The 20,349-nt window shown below is 63.8% G+C and overlaps 1 protein-coding gene across 2 annotated transcripts; it reads left to right on the forward strand.

The window, feature by feature from the left end:
- The first annotated feature begins 693 nt into the window (after positions 1-693).
- SYNGR1 (synaptogyrin 1) lies at positions 694-16,504 on the forward strand. 2 transcript variants are annotated; one of them, XM_055141169.1, is made up of 4 exons: positions 694-850; positions 7,936-8,173; positions 8,867-9,012; positions 14,275-16,504. In XM_055141169.1, the coding sequence occupies exons 1-4, from the start codon at positions 752-754 to the stop codon at positions 14,488-14,490; spliced, it is 699 nt and encodes a 232-aa protein (XP_054997144.1). In that variant the 5' UTR covers positions 694-751; the 3' UTR covers positions 14,491-16,504. The 2 variants fall into 2 exon arrangements, with proteins under 2 accessions (XP_054997144.1, XP_054997146.1); XM_055141171.1 differs by lacking the exon at positions 14,275-16,504 and adding an exon at positions 11,398-11,839.
- The last annotated feature ends 3,845 nt before the right edge of the window (positions 16,505-20,349 follow it).

Here is a 20,349-nt window from a genome sequence, read left to right on the forward strand (position 1 = left end):
CGATTGCAAATCATATTATCTCATTAGTAATACGATTTGCATTTTAAATTTTATTATTATTATTATTATTATTATTATTATTATTATTATTTTGGTTCCTGGGCTACCCGCTGCGGTGCTCAGGTCTTACTCAGATCAGAGCTCAGGGATGTCCCCTGACAGGGCTCTCAGGGTACCAGGGGTGCCAGGATCAGCCATGACCCAGGCAAGCGCGTTACCCTCTGCACCCCAATAATGCGATTTTAAAAACTCGTAAGACATGGGGGAGGGTATGGAATGGGGATATACTGGGGTTTTCGGTGGTGGAAAATGTGCACTGGTGAAGGGTCAGGTGTTTCATCATTGTACGACTGAGACTTAACCCAAAAACTGTGTAACTGCTGTCACGGTGTTTCAACCAAAATTAAAAAATAAATAAAGTAACACTGAAAAAAAAACCTCCTATGACGTTAGCGTCAGCGCAAGGTGGGCAGGCTGGGGCTGCCCTAGGCGGGGGGAGCGGGGTCTGCGCTGGGGTGAGCTTTTCGGGGGCCGGTTCATTCATTCCCTCCCTCCTGAGAACCCTCCCTGGGACCCCCCGCCCAGCGCGTGCCCAGCGCCCCCGCGGCCCCTCCCCGCCCCGAGCCCGCCGCGCGCGCGGGCGCCCCCTGGCGGCAGGCCGGGGAGGCGCAGCGGGAGGGGGCGGGGGCGCCGCGCACGCGCAGGGGCAGGGGCGCGCGCCGAGCGGGGGGCGCCGTGCGGGTGCAGCACGATGGAAGGGGGTGCGTACGGAGCCGGCAAAGCCGGGGGCGCCTTCGACCCCCACGCGCTGCTCCGGCAGCCGCACACCATCCTGCGCTTCGTGTCCTGGGTAAGCAGCGGGCTGCGGGCCCGGCGGCCGCACGCGGAGCCCCCCGCGCCCCTCGGGTTTGCGCCCCCCGCCCCGCACCCCGGCCGCGGCCCCCGGAGCTCTCCGCGCACCCCCGGGCCGCCGCGCCCTCCCCCCGCCCCGTGACCTCGGCGCCGCGGGGACGCAGCCCCGGCGCGCGGCCTCCGGGCGGGGGGCGCCGAAGACCCATGCCGCCCGCGGGGTGCGGGGTGCGGGGGCGCGGGCCGCGGGGTGCGGGGGTCCGGCCGCTCCTGGCCTCGCCGGGCCGACGGGAGGCTGCGCCGAGCCGGTTACCTGGCGGCCCCGAGACGCGTGACCTTGGGCCGGGAGCCGCCCCGAGTCATCCCCGGGGAGGTGCCGGGGGGCCTCTGCGCCCGTGCCTCAGTTTCCCCACTCAGAGGGCGCCGGGAGGCGCCGCCGTGGGTGGGCGCCTCGCGAGCCTGCGTCGTGACCACCCCCCACACCTGGACGCCTGGGGGGCGGGGAGAGCCGCGGGGCGCTGGGCCCGGCTGCGGCGGGGACAGGTGGGGCGGGCGAGGGCCCGGACCCCCGAGTGCAGGTGGCGGGCAGCACCCCGGGGGCTCTGGGGTGCGCGGGGGGGCCGGGACCCCGGGGGGGATTTCTGGTGTGTCGTTTCCGGCCTGTGCTGGCTCACGCCCGGGGCCTGGACTGGGGAGCAGCGGGCACCCCCGAGCCAGCCTCAGGCTCCCTGGCACCTGGCGGGGGGGGGGGGGGGGGGGGCTCCTGCCCCGTGTTTGTCGGGGTTGGGGTCGCCTTAGGGGTTTGCCGGGGGGAGCCTGGCTATTCCCCTTGGCCTCCCTTTCCTTTGTCTAAAAGGGGCCGGCTTGAGCCCTTTTCTCGGATGCCCCCCGCGGGTGGAGAAGGGGCGCGCTGAGACGCCCCTTGGGCGCACGGGTCCCCCCGGGCCGCTCGGCCTGGCCCTTCCAGGGACACCCCAGAGCCATAGTTCTGAGCAGGTTCCAGCTCCTTAGAGAGACCCTCCCTGTGGCCCCTGGCGGGGTGGGGCTGTGGGGGGCCTCCCCACAGGGCGGCCGGGGGCCCTGGGCGGGGAGCCCACGTTTGTGGGGTGCTTCCTTCATCTGCTCTCAGCAGCTGCCCCCAGAGAGCGTGACGTAGTGCCCTGGCCCGTCCTTAGCCCAGGGGCCGGGTGAGACGCGTCCCCGGGGCTGTGGCAGGGGGTGGGGGGGACAGGGATGAGGGGGGCCCTCCCCTCCGTGGGAATCAGGGCTTCCTGGAGGAGGTGGCGGGACGCTGAGGTGGTCTCGCTAACTGGGGCGGAGGAGCAGGAGGGTCCACCTGGAGTCGGGGATGGGGGCCTGTGGTGGCTTCATGCCCCCGTGCGCTGCCCCAGTGCGGGAAGAATTTGAAGTCCCGGTATTCCCGGGTGGGGGAGGTTCAGGGTCCTCTTGGGGGCCCCCTCCACTTGCTGCCCCCCTGAGCCCTCCCTGACAGTGCCCTGTGTGAGCTCCCAGGCGGGGGGACCCCCCTTTCCAACTCAGGTTTATTGTTGAGAGATGATTAAGGCTGGAACCCGCTTCCCACTCCCCTGCTCTGCCCACCCCGCATCCCCCTCCCTGCACAGCCCCCCTCCCCCCGCCTGATAAGAACCTTCGAGAAAGTGGGTTTGGGGGCCGGAGCCAGAGTATACAATGGGGAAAGGTGCTTATCTTGCCCGTGGCTGACCGCGTTCCACCCCCAGAGCCCCACAGGCCCCCCCCCCTGCCCCACCAGGAGTGACCCCAGAGCACAGAGCCAGGAGTAAGCCCTGAGCACTGTTGGGTGTGGGGGGGCACAAAAACTGAATAGTAAGCTTGGTTTTTGTTTTGCTTGGACTCATAGAGCATTATCTCCCGTTTTGGGAGATACTGTGCCCCCCACCCCCCGCCGCTGCGAAGGGTTAATCTGCCATCTGCCGGCAAGGTGGTGGCTTCAGGGGGCTGTTTGGACCAATAAAGACACTTTTGGCGTTTGATAAAGCCCTGGGTGGCCCCGGCTCTTCCGGAGGGCGGAGGGCGGAGGGTATTGAGACACTCACTGTGAGACTGTGAGTACCTGCCTTGGGGCGGGTGTGGCAGGCGGGGAGGGGTGTGGGCCAGGGAGGAGGGGAGCCGATGGGGCCCAGGTGACCCGGATGTACTTTCCCGGCTTTAGATCCACAGATCCTAGCTGAGACTGGCCCCCCGATCTCCAGACGCTTTGGGGGGGGGTTCAGGGCTCCCACTCTGAGTATAGGGTTGACCTCCGCCCGTTTGTCAAAGATCTTTTTTTTTTTTTGATTTTTGGGTCACAACTGGCGATGCTCAGGGGTTCCTCCTGGCCATGCACTCAGGAATCACTTCTGGCAGTGCTCAGGGGACCCTGTGGGGTGCTGGGAATCGAACCCGGCTTGGCTGCATGCAAGGCGAACACCCTCCCCACCAACAAAGATCATTTTTGATCAAACTTCCGGGCTCCTCCCGGTCTGCCTCCTAAGTACCCGAATCCCAGGCCTGGGAGCCCCCAAAGCAAGTTCCAGGACCCCCTGGGTCTTGTCAGATGCTGTTTGGGCGCCCCTCTGCTCCCGTGTCCCACAGGAGTCCGGGGGCTGCCCTGTGACCGCTGCCCCCAAGGGGGCCAGGGCCAGCTCTTGGGGGCGTGAGCCATAGCACAGCGGGGAGGGCATTTGCCTTGCACGTGGCCAACCCGGGTTCGATTCCCAGCATCCCATAGGTCCCCCAAGCACCGCCAGGAGTAATTCCTGAATTCATGGCCAGGAGTAACCCCTGAGCATCGCCGGGTGTGACCCAAAAAGTGAAAAAAAAGAAAACAAAACAAGGGACTGGAGCATAGTGGGTAGGGCATTTGCCTTGCACGCGGCCGACCTGGGTTCGATTCCCAGCATCCCATATGGTCTCCCGAGCACCGCTAGGAGTAATTCCTGAGTGCAGAGCCAGGAGTAACCCCTGAGCATCGCCGGGTGAGACCCAAAAAGCAAAAAAACAAAACAAAACAAAACAACAGCTCTTGGCGTGGACAGGGCAAGGCGGCTTGGAGGGGGAGTCTGCTGGGAGCACTGTGCCCTCCCTGTGGGCACCCTGTGCCTCGGTGTCCCCATCTGATGGAGGAGGCTGGCTGGCGTCCACTCGCAGTCCCCCAGCCCTGACTGCTGTTGGCTGGCAGGTCCCTGCAGGGCGGGGACCCACGGAGGGCGTACGAAAGGGACCTGCTTCTCGTGGCATTTCTGGCCTCCCCGGAGAGCGGCTGGCCGTGGGCAGGGGAGGGGAGACTGGTGTGTGGCGTCCCCTGTGGCGTGCCAAGGGCTCGGGACGGCGGCCGGAGCGATCACGCAGCGGGGAGGGCGTTTGCCCTGCGTGTAGCCTCCCCAGTTTCCATCCCCGGCACCCCCACCAGGTGTGATCCCTGAGCACAGAGCCGGGAGCAAGCCCTGAGCACTGCTGGGTGTGGCCCCCAAACCAAAAGAAATGAAGGTGGGCTCCTGGGGGCCAGTGGGTGTGAGGCTGGGGGGGGTGGGGGCAACCTGGGGGCCGTGGGGACCTGCACCCCAGCTGAGCATTACTGGGGCGGGGGCAGCCCCTTATGTTTGCTCTTCGGCGGGGGGGTGGGTCTTGCCCAGTGTCTCCTCGGAGTCACTCGGGTGACCCAGCGTGGTGCCTTAACCGCGAGGCGCGTGACGAGGGTTCCTGGGCGCAGTGCTGGGGTTATCCTGGCAGCAGGAGGCCCGTGCACCCCCTCCTGCACCGGCCAGAGGGAGGTGTCCAGGTGCCGCCCGCCCGCCCGCCCGTTGCTGGGTCGGTGTCTTTGGGGCTTTTCCGTTTGTGTTTATTTGCAGCGAGAATCTTCCATCTTTGGGTTTTTGTTTTGTTCTGTTTTGTTGGGCTTTTTGGGTCACACCCGGCGAGGTTCAGGGGTTCCTCCTGGCTCTGCACTCAGGAATCACCCCTGGTGGTGCTCGGGGGACCCTAGGGGATGCCGGGGATTGAACCTGGGTCGGCCGCGCGCAAGGCGAACGCCTTCCCTGCTGTGCCATCACTCCGGCCCCCTCATCTGAGGGTGGGGGTCCAGCCTCCACGGAGGGCTTGGACGCTCTCCTGGGCGTTTCCCCGGGCCGGCCGGGAGGGAGGCGGCGCGAGGGGGCGGCAGGGCAGATGGCAGCCCGGCGAGGGAGCCGGGCTTGGCACCCGGAGCGGAAGAACCGGCCGCCGAGGGGAGCAGTGGCGGGTTGGCGGCTGCACCCTCACGTTCCGGCGCCAGCCGGGTGCTGTGGTTTCTCCCTCGGGAGAGTGAGTCCAGATTCCCCCCTCCCTTGAAGGTCTTGAATGTGGTCGAGCAGTTCAGTGGGCACCCCGGGAGGGCCCTGCGGAGGGGCCTTGGGGCCGGGGGCCACTCAGGGCTGCTTCAGGAACCCCAACAAAACCGCGTCCCCAAATGACTCAGTCCCTGGCACTTCGAGGGTTAAGGGGCGACTGGACTGTGGCCTCAGTGTCCCCTTTCTGCTCCTGGGAAGCTGGTCCTCCCCCCCTTACCCCCCCCACTCACTCTCCTCCCTGGCAGGCGCAGTCCAGGCTACAGAACCGGGTTCGAGGCGCGGGGCAGAGACACACGTGGGGAGCCCCCCTCCTGCCCTGCCCAGCCGAGGTTCCTCAGGAAACCTCGCAGCGCCCGTGCCCATCACGTGTCCTCACGTGACCGTGTGTCAAGGGGTGGGGGTGGGCTCGGGCCTGACTCAGCCCTCGGCCGTGTGACTCCCTCCCAGAAGAGCGAGGGTGCAGGCAGGCGGCCCTGCCCTGGGGGTGGCCCTTTTCCGGGACTGACCACCCCCCCACCCCCTGCCCCATGTGTGGGGCTTGGCGTTCCAGAACTTTTTCTGTGTTGTTTTGGGGCCTCACCCGGCAGTGCTCAGGGAGCACTCCTGGCAGGGGACCATACGGGGTGCCGGGGATCGACCCGGGTCGGCCGGTGCAGGGCCCGCATCCTACCTGCTGTCCCGTTGCTCGGGCCCCTGGAACTGTCCCTTGGAGGGACGGGACGCAGGAGGGCCCCGGGGTGGGGGGTGGGGGGTGGGGGGCGCTGTCTCGGGCGGCTGCTGGCTGCGACTGACTCGGATCTCGTCTTGGCTGACGGGGGTGGGGTGCTCCCCCAGCCCGGCACAGAATCTGGTTCTTCTGGTTCCCGGTTGCCCAGGGGCCCCCGGGGCTGGCGTCTCTGTGGGCGCCTGGTATCCCTGCCTGGTGTCCCCGCAGGCCTGGCCTTCGCAAGTCACCCCAAGGCCGTGGGGGACGGGGCCGGCCTCCTGGCCTCACCCTTTGGGGCCTCATCTCGGCACTTCCTCTGTCTGCAGTGCTCCCGCCTGTCCTCTCCGCTCAGCCCGCCCGGCTGGTTCCTGCTTCTGCCCACCTGCCCCTGCCTCGTCCCCTCCCGCCTGCTTTGGCGAGGGTGCCCCCCCCATGCCGGCCCCCCTGGAGGGGAAAGTGGTCTCCTCCCGAGCGCTTCAGGCGAGACCCGCATGTGGGCGCAGAGATGGCAAGTCGCAGGCCCGAGGCCACACAGCAGCATGGGAGGCGTGTGATGGGGCCTGGCGGATCTGGGCCATGGGGCACGCGCAAGAAGGGCTGAGCGCGGTACTTGGCACGCGGAGCCCCGGGTTCCGCCCCCGGCGCCACATGGCCCCACACACCCCGTGAACAGAAGACTCTTTGGGGGATCCGAGCTCGGCCCGCGCAGGGAGGAGTGATGTCGCACCTGTCACCGCACACCCCGAGCGCGTCACCCCCGGGCACGGCGGCTGTAGCAGCCCCACGCTGGGCTGAGTGATGTCACCGACTCTGTGTCATTTCCGCTTCCAGCGCCTGCAGGGGCAGGAGGGAGGCTGAGGAGCAGAGCGGGGGCGGGGGGTGGGGGGGCTGCTCTGTTTCAGGGGGCGGAGGGAAGCAGGACCCTGGGGGCTTGGGGTCCCGGGCTGGAGCTCCTGCTCGGCCCCCAGTGGACATTGGCTGTCCCCGACTGTGGGGGCAGGAGTCTGCCCAGTGCTCCCAGCGAGCCATCCCTTCCTGGGGCCGAGGGGCACAGACCCTCCCCAAGAGCCTTTGTGGGGGCTGCAGAAGCCTGTCGCGGCCTCAGGGTGGCTTTTGCTGCCTCCTGGGGGGGGTCCCCAGGACCAGCTGCAGCCACAGCAGAGGCGGCCGGGCACGTGGCAGCCTGTACTGGGCCCCGGGACCCCCGGCAGCCCGGGGCTCACAGCAGGGGGTGGGCGGGCCTGAGAGGCGCCTCCTGGGGCCCAGCTCTGGCCTACAGAGATCTGGCTGGGGGCCACGTCTGGTCAGGCCCCGGCGGACCCCACATGAGCTGCCCCCTCCTCTGTGCTGTGTGGGAGCTGCCCTGGCACTCGGCTGGCTGTGGGCGTGAGGGGTCGGGGGTGAGGCTGCAAGGGGAGGGGGAGTGTAGATGTGTATGTGTGTGCTGTATATGTGAGTGTAAGTATGTGCATGTGTGTGATGTATGTGTATATCTGTTTTTGTGGTGTGTCTGTATGTGTTCTGTGGTGTATGTGTATATGGTTTGTGGTGTGTCTGTACATGTATGTGTATTTTGTGGTGTGTATATGTGTGTATGTGCTTTCGTGGCTTGTATCACTTGTCATCCCGTTGATCTTCGAGTTGCTCGAGCGGGCGCCAGTAACATCTTCATTCGTCCCTGTCATATGCGGCTTGTGTATATGTGTACGCACATATTTGTATATGGGTTTGGCCCCGCCCCAGCTGGCTAGGGGCGGGGCTCCTTGCTCGGCCCTGCCCTGGGATCCGCCTCCTTTCTCAGCCCCGCCCCTTGGCTCAGCCCCGCCCTCACCCAAGCCCCGCCCCCTTGACTCAGCCCCCTCAGTTTAGGCCCCGCCCTTTGTCCAGGCCCCGCCCCTCTGCTCAGCCCCGCCCTCGTCCAGGCTCCGCCCCCTTGACTCGGCCCGCCCTCCGTCTAGGCCCCACCCCTCTGCCCCGCCCTCGGTCCAGGCCCCGCCCCCCAGCGCCCGCACTCAGCCCCGCCCACCCCTGCAGGTTTTTGCCATCGTGGTGTTCGGCTCCATCGTGAACGAGGGTTACCTCAACAGCAACCAGGAGGGCGAGGAGTTCTGCATCTACAACCGCAACCCCAGCGCCTGCAGCTACGGCGTGACGGTGGGCGTGCTGGCCTTCCTCACCTGCCTGCTCTACCTGGCGCTGGACGTCTACTTCCCGCAGATCAGCAGCGTCAAGGACCGCAAGAAGGCCGTCCTGTCGGACATCGGCGTATCGGGTGAGCCCCTGGCCCGCTGCCGGGTTGCGGGCAGCCGCAGCCCCACCTCGGGAGGCCTTGAGCCTCGCGGGGCAGACAAGGCGGGGCAGTGCCCGTCTCCCCGTGCGGGGCTGGGACCTGGGGTGCGGCCAGCTGCCCCCGCCCCCTGACTTATGCCCTCAGGTGGGGTTGGGGTTGGGTGCAGGCTTGCCACGGCCCCAGGCCCCGAGCAGGGAAGGGTCCCAGGTCTGTGGAGCCCTGGGTTCCTCCGACAGTGTGTGTGGGAGTCGAGGCCCCCTTGCGCCCTGCACATCCCTGCAGAGCTGCTCTCTCCGCCCTGCCGCGAGCAGCCCAGGGTTCCCGGAGGACCTCGCTGACCTCGGGGTGCTGGGTGGAAGCGCAGTAAGAGTCCAGGCTGGGACCCCACGCTGGAGCTGCCTTCTTCCCGCTGCTGCCGGGGCCTCCGGGGGCTGCAGTCAGAGGTGGGGGGTCCTGTGTCCCAGAGGCAGTAATGCGGGGGGAGGTGGTGTTTGGCTATTTGGCTGCGGCCTCTCTCCCTCCATCCTGCCCCTGCACCCTGGAGGTCCTTCCCAGGGAGCCTCCGGCCCTGCCTCTGCGCCCCCCCAGGCCCCAGGAGCCCCCCTCAGGCCCCCTCTCTGGGCTGGGAGCGTGGGAACGCCCTGTGACCCCAGCTCTCCTGTCCGGGGACTCCAGCCTTCTGGGCCTTCTTCTGGTTCGTGGGCTTCTGCTTCCTGGCCAACCAGTGGCAGGTCTCCAAGCCCGAGGACAACCCGCTCAACGAGGGCACTGACGCCGCCCGGGCTGCCATCGCCTTCTCCTTCTTCTCCATCTTCACCTGGGTGAGTAGCGCCACGGGCACAGTGCCTCAGAGGGTCCTGCACACACACACACACACACACACACACGTCCCTGTGGTCACGCACTTGCAATTCCCCACAGTCACACACAAACACACACAGCCCCATGGTCACATGTGCATCTTCCCACAGTCACACATACACACGTGTACCCCCCCACTATCACATGCATCCCTCTCACACACACATGCGTTCTCCCAGGCAACATACACACCCCCTCCCAAAGTTATGGACACATACACGTGCACATATACATGTACCCTCACACAAATGCATCCCTCACGGTCACATGCACACACATGCATCCCCATGGTCATGTGCACACACACACAAACATCCCCCACAGTCAAGTGCACATATGTGCACATCCCATGGTCACATATATATATAGACACACACACACAGGCACCCTGCACAGTCTCACACACACACATGCATCCCCATGGTCATATGCACACACACACACACACACACAAAGATCCCCCACAGTCAAGTGCACATATGTGCACATCCCACGGTCACATGTATACACACACACACAGAGGCACCCTGCACGGTCTCACACATACATGCATCTCCCACGGGCACGCAAATACACCTGACCACCCCCAGTCTTGAACACAGAGACAACATGCCTGTCACAATCACAGCCACACGCCCGCTCCCACTGTTACGGACACACACATGTGCGCACACACACCCCCACACACTCCCAGAGACACACCCCCAGCCCCTTGCTCAGATGAGCTCTCTGAGGCCCAGTCGGGAAGGTCGGGCTCCGAGTTTCCGAGGCTGGAAGGCGCCCAGACCCCGATATCCAGGGGGCACCGCCTCTGCCAGCAGAGGCTGGGTTGAGGTGAGGTGGGGTGCAGGCAGGGACGGGGCGGGGGGAGCTGCGTGGGGTGTGTGCACCCACCACATGGGCGGGATGAGGGGACCCTCCGAGCTGAGGCGTCCACGTTCCTATGAAGCCAGTGTCTGAGCAGAGAGAGAGAGAGAGAGAGAGAGAGAGAGAGTGACTCTGGGTAACCCTTTGTGGCCGGCTCTTCCCTCCGCTGGATCTTAGACTCCTCCTTGCTCAGCAGGTTGGGGTCCCTCATCCTGACCCCCAACTCCGACACCTGCCCTGGGTGACTTAACATATCAATCCAGGAGCCCCTGAGGTAGTCCAGGGGCTAATGCACTTGCCTTGCACGTGGCCGACCCCGATTTGATCCCCGATACTCCTTATGGTCCTCTGAACCCCACCGGGATTGATCCCTGAGCACAGAGCCAGGAGGAAGCTCTGCGCACCGCCGGGTGTGGTCCCAAGACTTGAATGAAAATTTAAAATATGAGAATTCTTGGGGGGCTGGAGTGATAACACAGAGGGTAGGGCATTTGCCTTGCACGCCGCTGACCCGGCTTCGATTCCCAGCATCCCATATGGTCCCCTGAGCACCGCCAGGGGTAATTCCTGAGTTTAGACCCAGGAGTGACCCCTGTGCATCGCCAGTGTGACCCAAAAGGAAAAAAAAAAATAATTCTGGGCTGGTTCGATAATACAGTGGGTAGGGCATTAGCCTTGCACACGGCCGACCGGGGTTCAATTCCCAGCATCCCATATGGTCCTCTGAGCACCGCCAGGGGTGATTCCTGAGTGCAGAGCCAGGAGTAACCCCTGTGCATCGCCAGGTGTGACCCAAAAAGCAAAAAAAAAAAAGAATTCTTTCTATCGGAGCCACACCCAGCAGTGTTGGGGCTCAGGTGTCGCAGGAAATGGGACCCAAGAGCCAGGCGTGTGCCCTCCCCCTTGGCCCTGGGGCACTTTTTTTCTCTTTTGGTTTTGTTTTGGGTTAGGGCCCACACTCAGGTGGAGGTGGGGGGGACCCCCCCGCGGTGTTGGAACTCAGAGCTCCTGCCAGCAAGGCCTGAAGTCAGTGCGTTGACCTCGCTGCAGCCCTTCCTTTTGGTGGCCCCGATGTGACCGTTTCTTCAATGGCCCTGCACTTTCTCACTATGGGAAGCTGGAGTTTGTTTTAGGACCCAACAGACTGGCCAGGTCCCACCCCCAGTGCCCCCAGCTCTCCTTATCTATGAGCCAGGGCAGGAAGAAAGGACCAGGTGTCCTAGGGGGACCTCAGGACCCTGGTAAGGAAAGGTACCCCCGCAAGTAAGATCCAGCCCCGCCCAGCCCTAGAGGGAGGAGCTTAGTGACCAATGGAGGTGGGGCTTGTGAGGTCTCTGATGGGTGATTGGGCGCCTGGACTCCAGGGGCGGGGCTGAAGGACCCAACTGACAGGTGCCCGAGCCAATCACGGAGGCCGGCCTCCCTGCCGCTCGCTCTGCCCGCCGCGGCCTGGCTTCACCCCTGCTCTCTCCCGGCAGAGCCTGACCGCGGCCCTGGCCGTGCGCAGATACAAGGAGCTTGCCTTCCAGGAGGAGTACAGCACGCTGTTCCCCGCCTCCGCGCAGCCCTAGCTGCTGCCTGCCCGCTGCACCCGCGGCTGAGCCGCGCACCCCCTCATGGGCCCCCTGCTCCATTCACCCGTGTCTGACTGTACAGGAAACGTTTATTGAGCAGCTGCTCTGTGCCCAGTGACGAATGAGGCGGGGGGCGGGGTGGGGCAAAGCCTGGTGGCTCGCAGGGGGCCCTGCCGGGTCCGCGCCAGAGATACAATGTGACCAGTCCCCGCTGGGTGTCCAGCGGCCGCAGGCCTGGGGAATGCCGCTGGCCCGGCCCCTTGGGGGCTGCAGTACCTGGGGGACGGAGGCTGGCACAGCGCTTGGCACAGACTCGCTCAATAAATGTGGGTGCCTTGTTGGTTCACTCATTGGCTCATTCCTTCATTCATCCTCTCGGGGTGCGGCCGAGGGGCTCTGCTCTGGGGAGGCATTTTCACGTGGCCTGTCCTGAAGGCCAGTGCTCTGTCCGGGGCTCTGCAGGGCGGAGGAAGGAGGGGATGGTGCCCACCTCAGGCCCCTCGAGCCACGCCCTGCCGGGGGTCGTGAGCACAGAGTCCGCGGAGCAGACCGAGGCAAGATGCTTCCACCTGGGGGAGTGCCTAGCGGGAGGGACAGTAGTGCCCGAGAGACGGGGGTCCCTGACCTCTGAGCAGGACGCCCCAGCCTCCCCTGACCCCCGACCCGGGGTAGCTGGGTGGCTGGGGGGCCCGGAGCTGGTGCCAGGGCCTGGAGCTCAAGGCCCCCTCCCAGGCCGGAGCCAGAGCCGGCGCAGTGGGGGTCACGTCCCAGGGGGGCATTATGTCCCCCAGGCCCTCAGCGTCTGTGGGTCTCCGCCAGCCACTGCCCACCTGCTCCCGGCCCAGGAGTCCAAAGCGAAGCCAGCCTCAGGGCTTCCGGAGCTTTCTAGGAAGACAAATGCCCAGCACTCTTTGTTTGTGCCCCACGGGGCGCTCATCAGGGTCCGTGCTGCCCCCTCCCTCCCCCCCACACACATGCTCCACTGGGTTCAGGTCTGCATATCAACCCTCACCTGCCCCCGGCCTCGCTTCTCCATACCTCGGGCCGACCCTGCTCCAAGCACGGGGCTCTCAAGAGTTTGACTGTCCCTCACGGGCTGGAACCGGGGCAGGAGAAGGTTCTCCGGGGCCTAGAAGCCCAGCGTTCCCCGGGTGATGGGGCTCGTGCACTGCCGAGTCCAGTATAGGCACCTTTAATGAATGAGAGACAGGACTGGGGCCAGAGCCATGGCATAGCGGGGAGGGCGCTGGCCTTGCACGTGGTGGACCCAGGTTTGATCCCCGGCACCCCATAGCACAGCCAGGAGTGATCCCTGAGCACAGAGCCAGGAGTAAGCCCCGAGCATGGCTGGTTGTGGGCCCAACACAAGACAAAACAAGCAGGGCGGCCCAGATGATTCAAGTGAGAGTCTGTGGGTTCGCTTGGCCCCTGGGTCCCCCCCCAGCTTCCGGGGGGCTCAGCCCCAGCCCCAGATGGAACCTCTATAGATGTGAGTTTGGGAGAGGGGTCCTGGAACCAGCCCCCCGTGGAGAGCAGGGCCGCTGGGATGTTTCATGTTGTGGGTAGGCACCCGTGTGTGTGTGTGTGTGTGTGTGTGTGTGTGTGTTGGTGGAGAGTGCGTCACGCCTGACAGTTTATCACGCCTGTGGGTGCTGGCACTGAGGACCTCAGGGTGCTGCTGTCAGGCTTGTCCTCTCACCTGCCCCGTGAGCTGTCCCCCAGGCCCCGGGCTCAAGTTTTGGGTGACCGTTGAGAGCAGACGACTCAGCAGCGGGCGGTGAACATGGAGCACCGCGGGGGCTGGAGAGGGAGCAGGGGTCCCAAGGCCCTTCCTGGGACGCAGCGGATCCCTGTTCGTCCCCAGAAATAGCTTCTAACCACCCTGCGTGTGACCCCAAACCGAAACACATGACAGAGTAAAACAGGGGCAAGACACGGGGGGGGGGGAGCGGCCCCTATGTATGGGCGACGGGTACGTTCACGAGACCGCCCGGGTCAGAAAGGAAAAGTTCAGGCTGGGTGGGTTTGTCAGGGTCAGCTGTGAAAGGACCCCGACACACACACACACACACACACACACACACACACACACAGAGCACATGTGTGCTCGCTCAGTCTCCTGGCTCCAGGGGTCTGTATCCCAGCCCGACCGAGGGTCCCAGTCAGAATTAGGTTTCAGCCGCTCAGGACAGAAACCCCCCAGTAGTAGGGTTTTGTTTGTGTTTTAGTAGCGGGGGTGATACTGACACCCCAGCATGGCTGTCGTCTGGTGGGGCCGGCCGAGGGGCTCCAGAAATCACTCGTGGTCACCATTTGACGCTTGTACCTCTTGGCGTAGAGTGGCAGCCGGAGCACCAGCTGTCACACCTGCATCCAGACATCAGGTCCTGTGCACACACACCCCCCCATGAGAACTTTGGGATACTCGTTGGCCGGAATGTAGTCAGACGGCTATGAGTTGGGTTTCAGGAAATGCCACTGAGAACCTTGGCATGTGGTACCCTGGCCTAGACTTTAGCAGGATGCCTGGCCAGGTGGGAGCTGAGTGTGACCTCTGGAGTCGGTGGCCTCCTGCGGTCATCCCTGACCGGTGATTTCGGGACCCTGGAGGTGGGGGCGTCCTCCCCGGCCAGGCTCGGGTCCCCCGCCCCCTCCCCCGGGGCTCGGGGCCCCTCTGTTGCTTGACTAACCACCACTAACCACTAACCCGCCTTCTCGTCTGTCTCTCCCCTAACCGCCCCCTCGCCCCCCCCCCCCCCGCCCTCGCCCCCGGCCGTCCAGGCGGGCCAGGCCGTGCTGGCCTTCCAGCGGTACCAGATCGGCGCCGACTCGGCCCTCTTCTCCCAGGACTACATGGACCCGAGCCAGGACCCCAGCATGCCTTACGCGCCCTACGTGGAGCCTAGCGCGGGGCCGGAGCCCGCCGGCATGGGCAGCACCTACCAGCAGCCGGCCTTTGACGCCGAGCCACAGGGCTACCAGTCCCAGGGCTACTGAGCGCCCCTGCCCGCCCGCCCCGGCAGCCCCGTGGTGCTGGGGGGCCGCGGGAGGGAGCGGGCAGCTCCCTGTGTGTGTGTGCGCGCGCGAGTGTGTCCGGCCGGGCCCCTGGGGTGTGTGCGTCCCCTCGGTGTGTTGGGGCTGTCCTGGGGGGCCCCCCGGGTTGAGAGCAAAGTGCGTGTGGGGGGGGGCAGCGGCTGCCCTGGGGTGGCCAGAGCCAGGCGGGGTGACTGTGGGCGTGGGTGGGGGCGCCCCCTGCTGGACTCACTGCGCCCCTCTAGGGTCCCGATGGGTGGCCCACGGGCCAGGGACGGGCTGTGGGCCTGGCTGCAGGGGACACTGGCCCTCGTTTCCTGTCCTCATGCGCCCCCTCGCTCCCCTGGCCCTCCATGGCCATCGCTCCGGGAGGCTGGGCTGGGGGGCGTTCAGCCCACAGGACCCCCCCGGACTCTGCTGCAAACCTGTCAGCCCGGGCCCCCCACCTCCATCTGCTCCCTCTCCTGCTGCTCGTGGCCCCCGCCCCGCCCGGCCTCGGGAGGGGCGCCCCACCCAGGGACGCAGGGGCAGGACCAGGCTTGCTGTCCAGGGCCAGCCAGGGCTGGGGGTGGAGCAGCCCCTGAGACCTTCCACGGGCAGAGCAGAGAGCTGGGGGGCTCCGCATCAGACAAAGCCCCCCGTGAGCTGTGCGGTGGGTGGACTCAGTATCCCCCCGGGGCGGCTCTGGGGGTGCAGCTGGGCCCCCCTCCAGGTGTAGGAGGGCTGTGAAGGCCGCAGAGTTGGGCCTTGTCCTGCGCTGTCCGAACGGGGAGGGGCACAGGAGCAGATGTGGGGTCCCCTCGCCAGCACCCCGGGACCTGCCGAGTGCCAGGAAGGAGGGTCCGAGTGCCCGCAGTCGGGAGCCACGGAAGTGTGGGCCAGTGTGACCCGCTGCCCCCCAGGTCCGTCTCGGGCCCAGAGCTGGGGGGGCGGCCGTGACTGCTCAGGGAGGGGTGTGGGGTGCTCACAGGTGGGGACGCGAGGGAAGGGACACTGGGAGTCCCGGGGGGCGGTGCCGGGGCGGGAAGTGGGTGGGAATGCGGGGACCCCAGAGGGCAGAGGGGAGTGGACAGCCGCGGTGGAGCCCGGGCGCTGCCCAGCCGCCCCTGGACGTGAGCGGCTACTCCAGCGCCCCAGACCCCCACAGGGTGGGGGGCCAGGTCCAGGGTGGGGGCGCTGATCTGAGCGAGACCCCGTCTCTGATGCTGCCCCACCCTCACTGGCCCCGCCCCGCTCCGGTCCCGCCCGTCCCCTGGCCCCGCCCCTCCCCATCCCAAGCCTGTCTTAAGAGAAGGCGGGGTGCGCCCCTCCTGCAGAATCCGGGCTCCCTCCTCCCACCAAGCGCAGAGGGTTCCTGGGAGGTCGGGATCCGCGCAGGGCTCCAGCTGCAGGGCCTGCGGGAACAAGCGGCAAGCGGGGGGAGCAGGGGCCCTGGGGCCCGGTGACACTTGTGACGGCCACTTCCCCCTCCCCCCCTCCCAGTGATTCTGGATTTTCACCGATTCTGGGGGTCCCAGGCTCCCTCCATGTAACCAAGAGCCCCAGTTGGTCCCCCTCAGGGCCCCCCCACCCCCTCTTGGCCCACCCCCCTTTAGATTGTCAAAGGGACAACACCCCCCCCTTAGGGCGGACAGGCGGTCCGGCCCGTCCCTGCCCTGCGTTGATAAGACGTCACCCCCTCGTCCTGGCCCAGGCGCCCCTGCCCCGCAGCGTTACTGCCTGTGTATAGTATAAATATATATATTTTCTATATATAAGATGTATAATATAAGGCTCCATAAATATATCTGTGTGTGTGTGTGTGCAGTGAATGGCCGGCCCCGTCCCAGGCCCCACTCGGGACCCCCTGGCCCCCGGGCGAGTCTCTCGAGAGGGAGCCCCGTGGCCCCGTGGCACCCTCCGTACGACATCCGTCCATTTGTGGTGAACCAAAGTGAAGGTGGTGACACGTAATAAAATGACGACTAACCCCACGGCAGACTCTGGTGTGGAGTGTGTTTCTTGGTCCTTGCGCGCATGCCACGGCCCGGGATGTGCTTGACTCGGGATGCTTAGTTCTGTTTGACTCACACACCGCACCTCTGAGACCATGAAGAGTAGCATCCGGGCCGGAGCCATAGTCCAGCAGGGAGGGGGTTTGTTTGCCTTGCACACGGCCCACCCGGGTTCGATCCCCGGCATTCCATACGATCCCCCGAGCAACGCTGGGTGTGACCAAAAAAAAAAAAAGATAAAAAAAAAAAAAAGAAAAGGGGGCTGGAGTCATAGCACAGCGGGTAAGGCGTTTGCCTTGCACGTGGGCGACCTGGGTTCAAATCCCAGCATCCCATATGGTCCCCCGAGCACTGCCAGGAGTAATTCCTGAGTGCATGAGCCAGGAGTGACCCCTGTGCATTGCCGGGTGTGACCCAAAAAGAAAAAAATAGAAGAAGAAAAGTAACGTAACATCTGGGGGTCGGGACGCACTTTGAACGCGGCCAGCCCTGGTGCAAAGGCCCGGCCCATGACGGAGAGCAGCACGGATGGTCTCGCGGGGAGTAATGAATGCCCAAAGATCGGAGAGCTGGTCTTCAGCCTGGTGGGGCTGGGGGTCAGGACGGGAGGGGGCCAGGGCTATGGCCAAGGGAAGCGGGCAGCCCGGAGGAGGAGGAGGAGGAGGAGGAGGGGATGCTGACGGGGCTGAAGTGTCACGTGTGACCTGTCAGCTACAGGACTGCAGGTCACAGTGCAAGGACAAGTGCCTCTTAAGGCTGCCTGGAGGGTGGGACAGGCTGGGGGGAGGGGGGATTGGCGGAGGAAGCGGGCACTGGTGAGGGCACTGGGGCTGGAATACTGGATGCCTGAAGCCCGGGCATGAAGAACTTTGTGATCACACGGTGGTGACCAAACTGAAAAAAAGCAACAAAACCCAGCGCTGAGCACGGCCAGGAGCAGCCCTGGAACACTGCCGGGTGTGACTAAAACCTTCCTCATTCAGAAAAAGGTAACGCACACGCATACACACACGCATGCACGCACATGCATGCACGTGCATGCACACACATCACCTATCCCTGTCCTGAGGCAGCCAAGATGGGTATGGGCCCCATGCTTCCAGAATATTTTTCCAGAACACTTCTTTTCCAGAACACTTTTTGCTTTGTTTTTTCTGGGCCGCACCCAGTGGTGCTTCAGACTGACTCCTGTGCCCAGAAATCCCTCCTGGTGGTGCTCAGGGGACCATATGCACTTCCAGGGTTGGAACCCGAGTGTGCCGCGTGCAAGGTCAGTGCCTTCACTCTGGTAGTATCTCTCTCGCCGGGTATGATCCCAAAAGCAAAACCATCATCATCATCATCATCATCCCCTTGATTGTCGATTTTCTCGAGTGGTCTCAGTAACGTCTCCATTCGTCCTAGCCCTGAGATTTTAGAAGCCTCTCTACTCGTCCTTCCCAACGGTGCCGCAAAACCAATCAATAAATTATTTTTTTGTTTAAAAAAAAAAAGAGTACTTCTGGGGCTGGGGCAATAGCACAGTGGGGAGGGCGTTTGCCTTGCATGCGGCTGACCCGGGTTCGATTCCCAGCATCTCATAGAGTCCCCTGAGCACCGCCAGGAATAATTCCTGAGTGCAAAGCCAAGAGTAACCCCTGTGCATTGCCAGGTGTGACCCAAAAAGCTAAATAAATAAATAAATAAATAAATAAGTAGTTCCTGTGTGCAGAGCCAGGAGTAAGCCCTGAGCATCATCAGGTGTGGCTCCAAAACAAACAAAAGCAAACAAAAAACCCAAAATCAAAACGAAGAGTAGAAAAGGACAGGCCAGTGGCATATGCAGGGCCTGGGGCCCCCTTAGGGGTGTTGGTACCAAGTGACGTGCTAAGGCCCTGGAGGGGGGCGTCCACCTGGGGCCCGAGAAGGTGAGGAGAGCCTGGCTGCCCTGTCCTGCCGGGAGGTCAAGGTGCTGAGCGGCAAACAGAGTACAAAGGATGAGGAGGACGGGAGGAAGCGCAGGGTCACTGTGCTTGAGGGTCACTCCCGGTGGTGCTCAGGGCCATCTGCGTGCAAGACCAGCACCTAAACCCCTACATTGTCGCTGCCACCTCTTTTTTTTTTTCATATTAAAAATAATCGGGGGGAGGGGCTAGAGCAATAGCACAGTGGGTAGGGCATTTGCCTTGCACATGGTCGACCCGGGTTCGATTCCCAGCATCCCATAGGGTCCCCTGAGCACCACCAGAGGTGATTCCTGAGTGCAGAGCCAGGAGTAACCCCTGTGCATCACCGGGTGTGACCTAAAATGAAAATAATAATAATAACAATAACAACAACAACAACAACAATAATAATAATAACAACAATCATCGGGGGGCTGGAGTGATAACCCAGCAACTATAACGTTTGCCTTGCACATGGCTGATCGCATTCAACCACTGACTCCTCCAGGAGTGATTCCTGAGCACAGAGCCAGGGGTAAGCCCTGAGCACAGCCAGGTGTGGCCCCCCCAAATAAATTGCAATGGGGGTGTGGGCCCCCTCAAATTGGGGGAGTCGGGGCTGCACCCAACTGTGCTCAGGGATCGCTCCTGTAGTACCTGGGGGACCTTGCATGGAGCCAGGGGTCAGAGCCGTGTTAACTGCACACAAGGCCAGAGCCCGCCCATGTACTAGCTCTCCAGCCCCTGTAACGGTCTTTATTTATTTATTTTTATTTATTTATTTTATTTTGCTTTTTGGGTCACACCCGGTGATGCACAGGGGTCACTCCTGGCTCTGCACTCAGGAATCACTCCTGGTGGTGCTCAGGCGACCCTATGAGATGCTGGGGATCAAACCCGGGTTGACCGCATGCAAGGCAAACACCCTACCTGCTGTGCTATCGCTCCAGCCCCTGTAACGGTCTTCATTTTTAAAAAATATTTATTTATTTATTTTTCGGGTCACACCTGGCGATGCACAGGGGTTACTCCTGGCTCTGCACTCAGGAATCACTCCTGGCAGTGCTCAGGGGACCCTATGGGATGCTGGGTATCAAACCCAGGTCGACCGCGTGCAAGGCAAACGCCCTCCCCGCTGTGCTATTGCTCCAGCCCCTGTAATGGTCTTTAAACCCGCATCATCCTCTGGTTGGTTCGTACTAACGTGGCGCTCTTTCTGTGCGAGCCTGGGCAGTTCCGCCCGCGTCCTCGGTGGCACGGCTTTGGTCAGCTCAGCGATGACCGGCCCCGTCTCGCGGGGTCCCTTCTGTCTCTCCGTCTGCCACCGCTAGCTTCTGCCACCAGGTTGGGCAGAGCTCCTGGCCCAGCCATGCCCCTGGCAGCCGCAGACTGCCAGCGTGTGGGCACAGTCCAGGTGGCCAGGCCAACTGCCTGGCACCTGTGCCTCCCGCTGCCCAGTGCCGGCCGGGACCTGCTCGCTGCCCTGAGCTCCTGCTCGGGGCCTCCCGGGGTGAGCAGGGACTCAGGCCAGTGGGGACAGCCCCGGTGGGTTCCGAAAGCGGAGCCCCCCCTAGCGTGCCCGAGGCCAGCCCTGGCCCCAGCCCCCGGCAGCCCCCCCAGCCCTTCCAGGCTCTCTCTCTGGCGTGTGTTGCTGGGGGTGGACCCCAGAGCCCACTCGCCAGAGACAGTGCTGGCCCCCTGAGCCACAGGCCCCGCCCCGATTTAAAACATTTTTTTTTTTGCCTTTATTGGGTCACACCCAGCAATGCACAGGGGTTCCTCCTGGCTCTGCACTCAGGAATTACTCCTGGTGGTGCTCATGAGACCCTATGGGATGCTGGGAATTGAACCCGGATCGGCCGCGTGCAAGGCAAACGCCCTCCCCGCCGTGCTATTGCTCCAGC

The sequence above is a fragment of the Sorex araneus genome, chromosome 6 (assembly GCF_027595985.1).
Source record: "Sorex araneus isolate mSorAra2 chromosome 6, mSorAra2.pri, whole genome shotgun sequence".
NCBI lineage: Eukaryota > Metazoa > Chordata > Mammalia > Eulipotyphla > Soricidae > Sorex > Sorex araneus.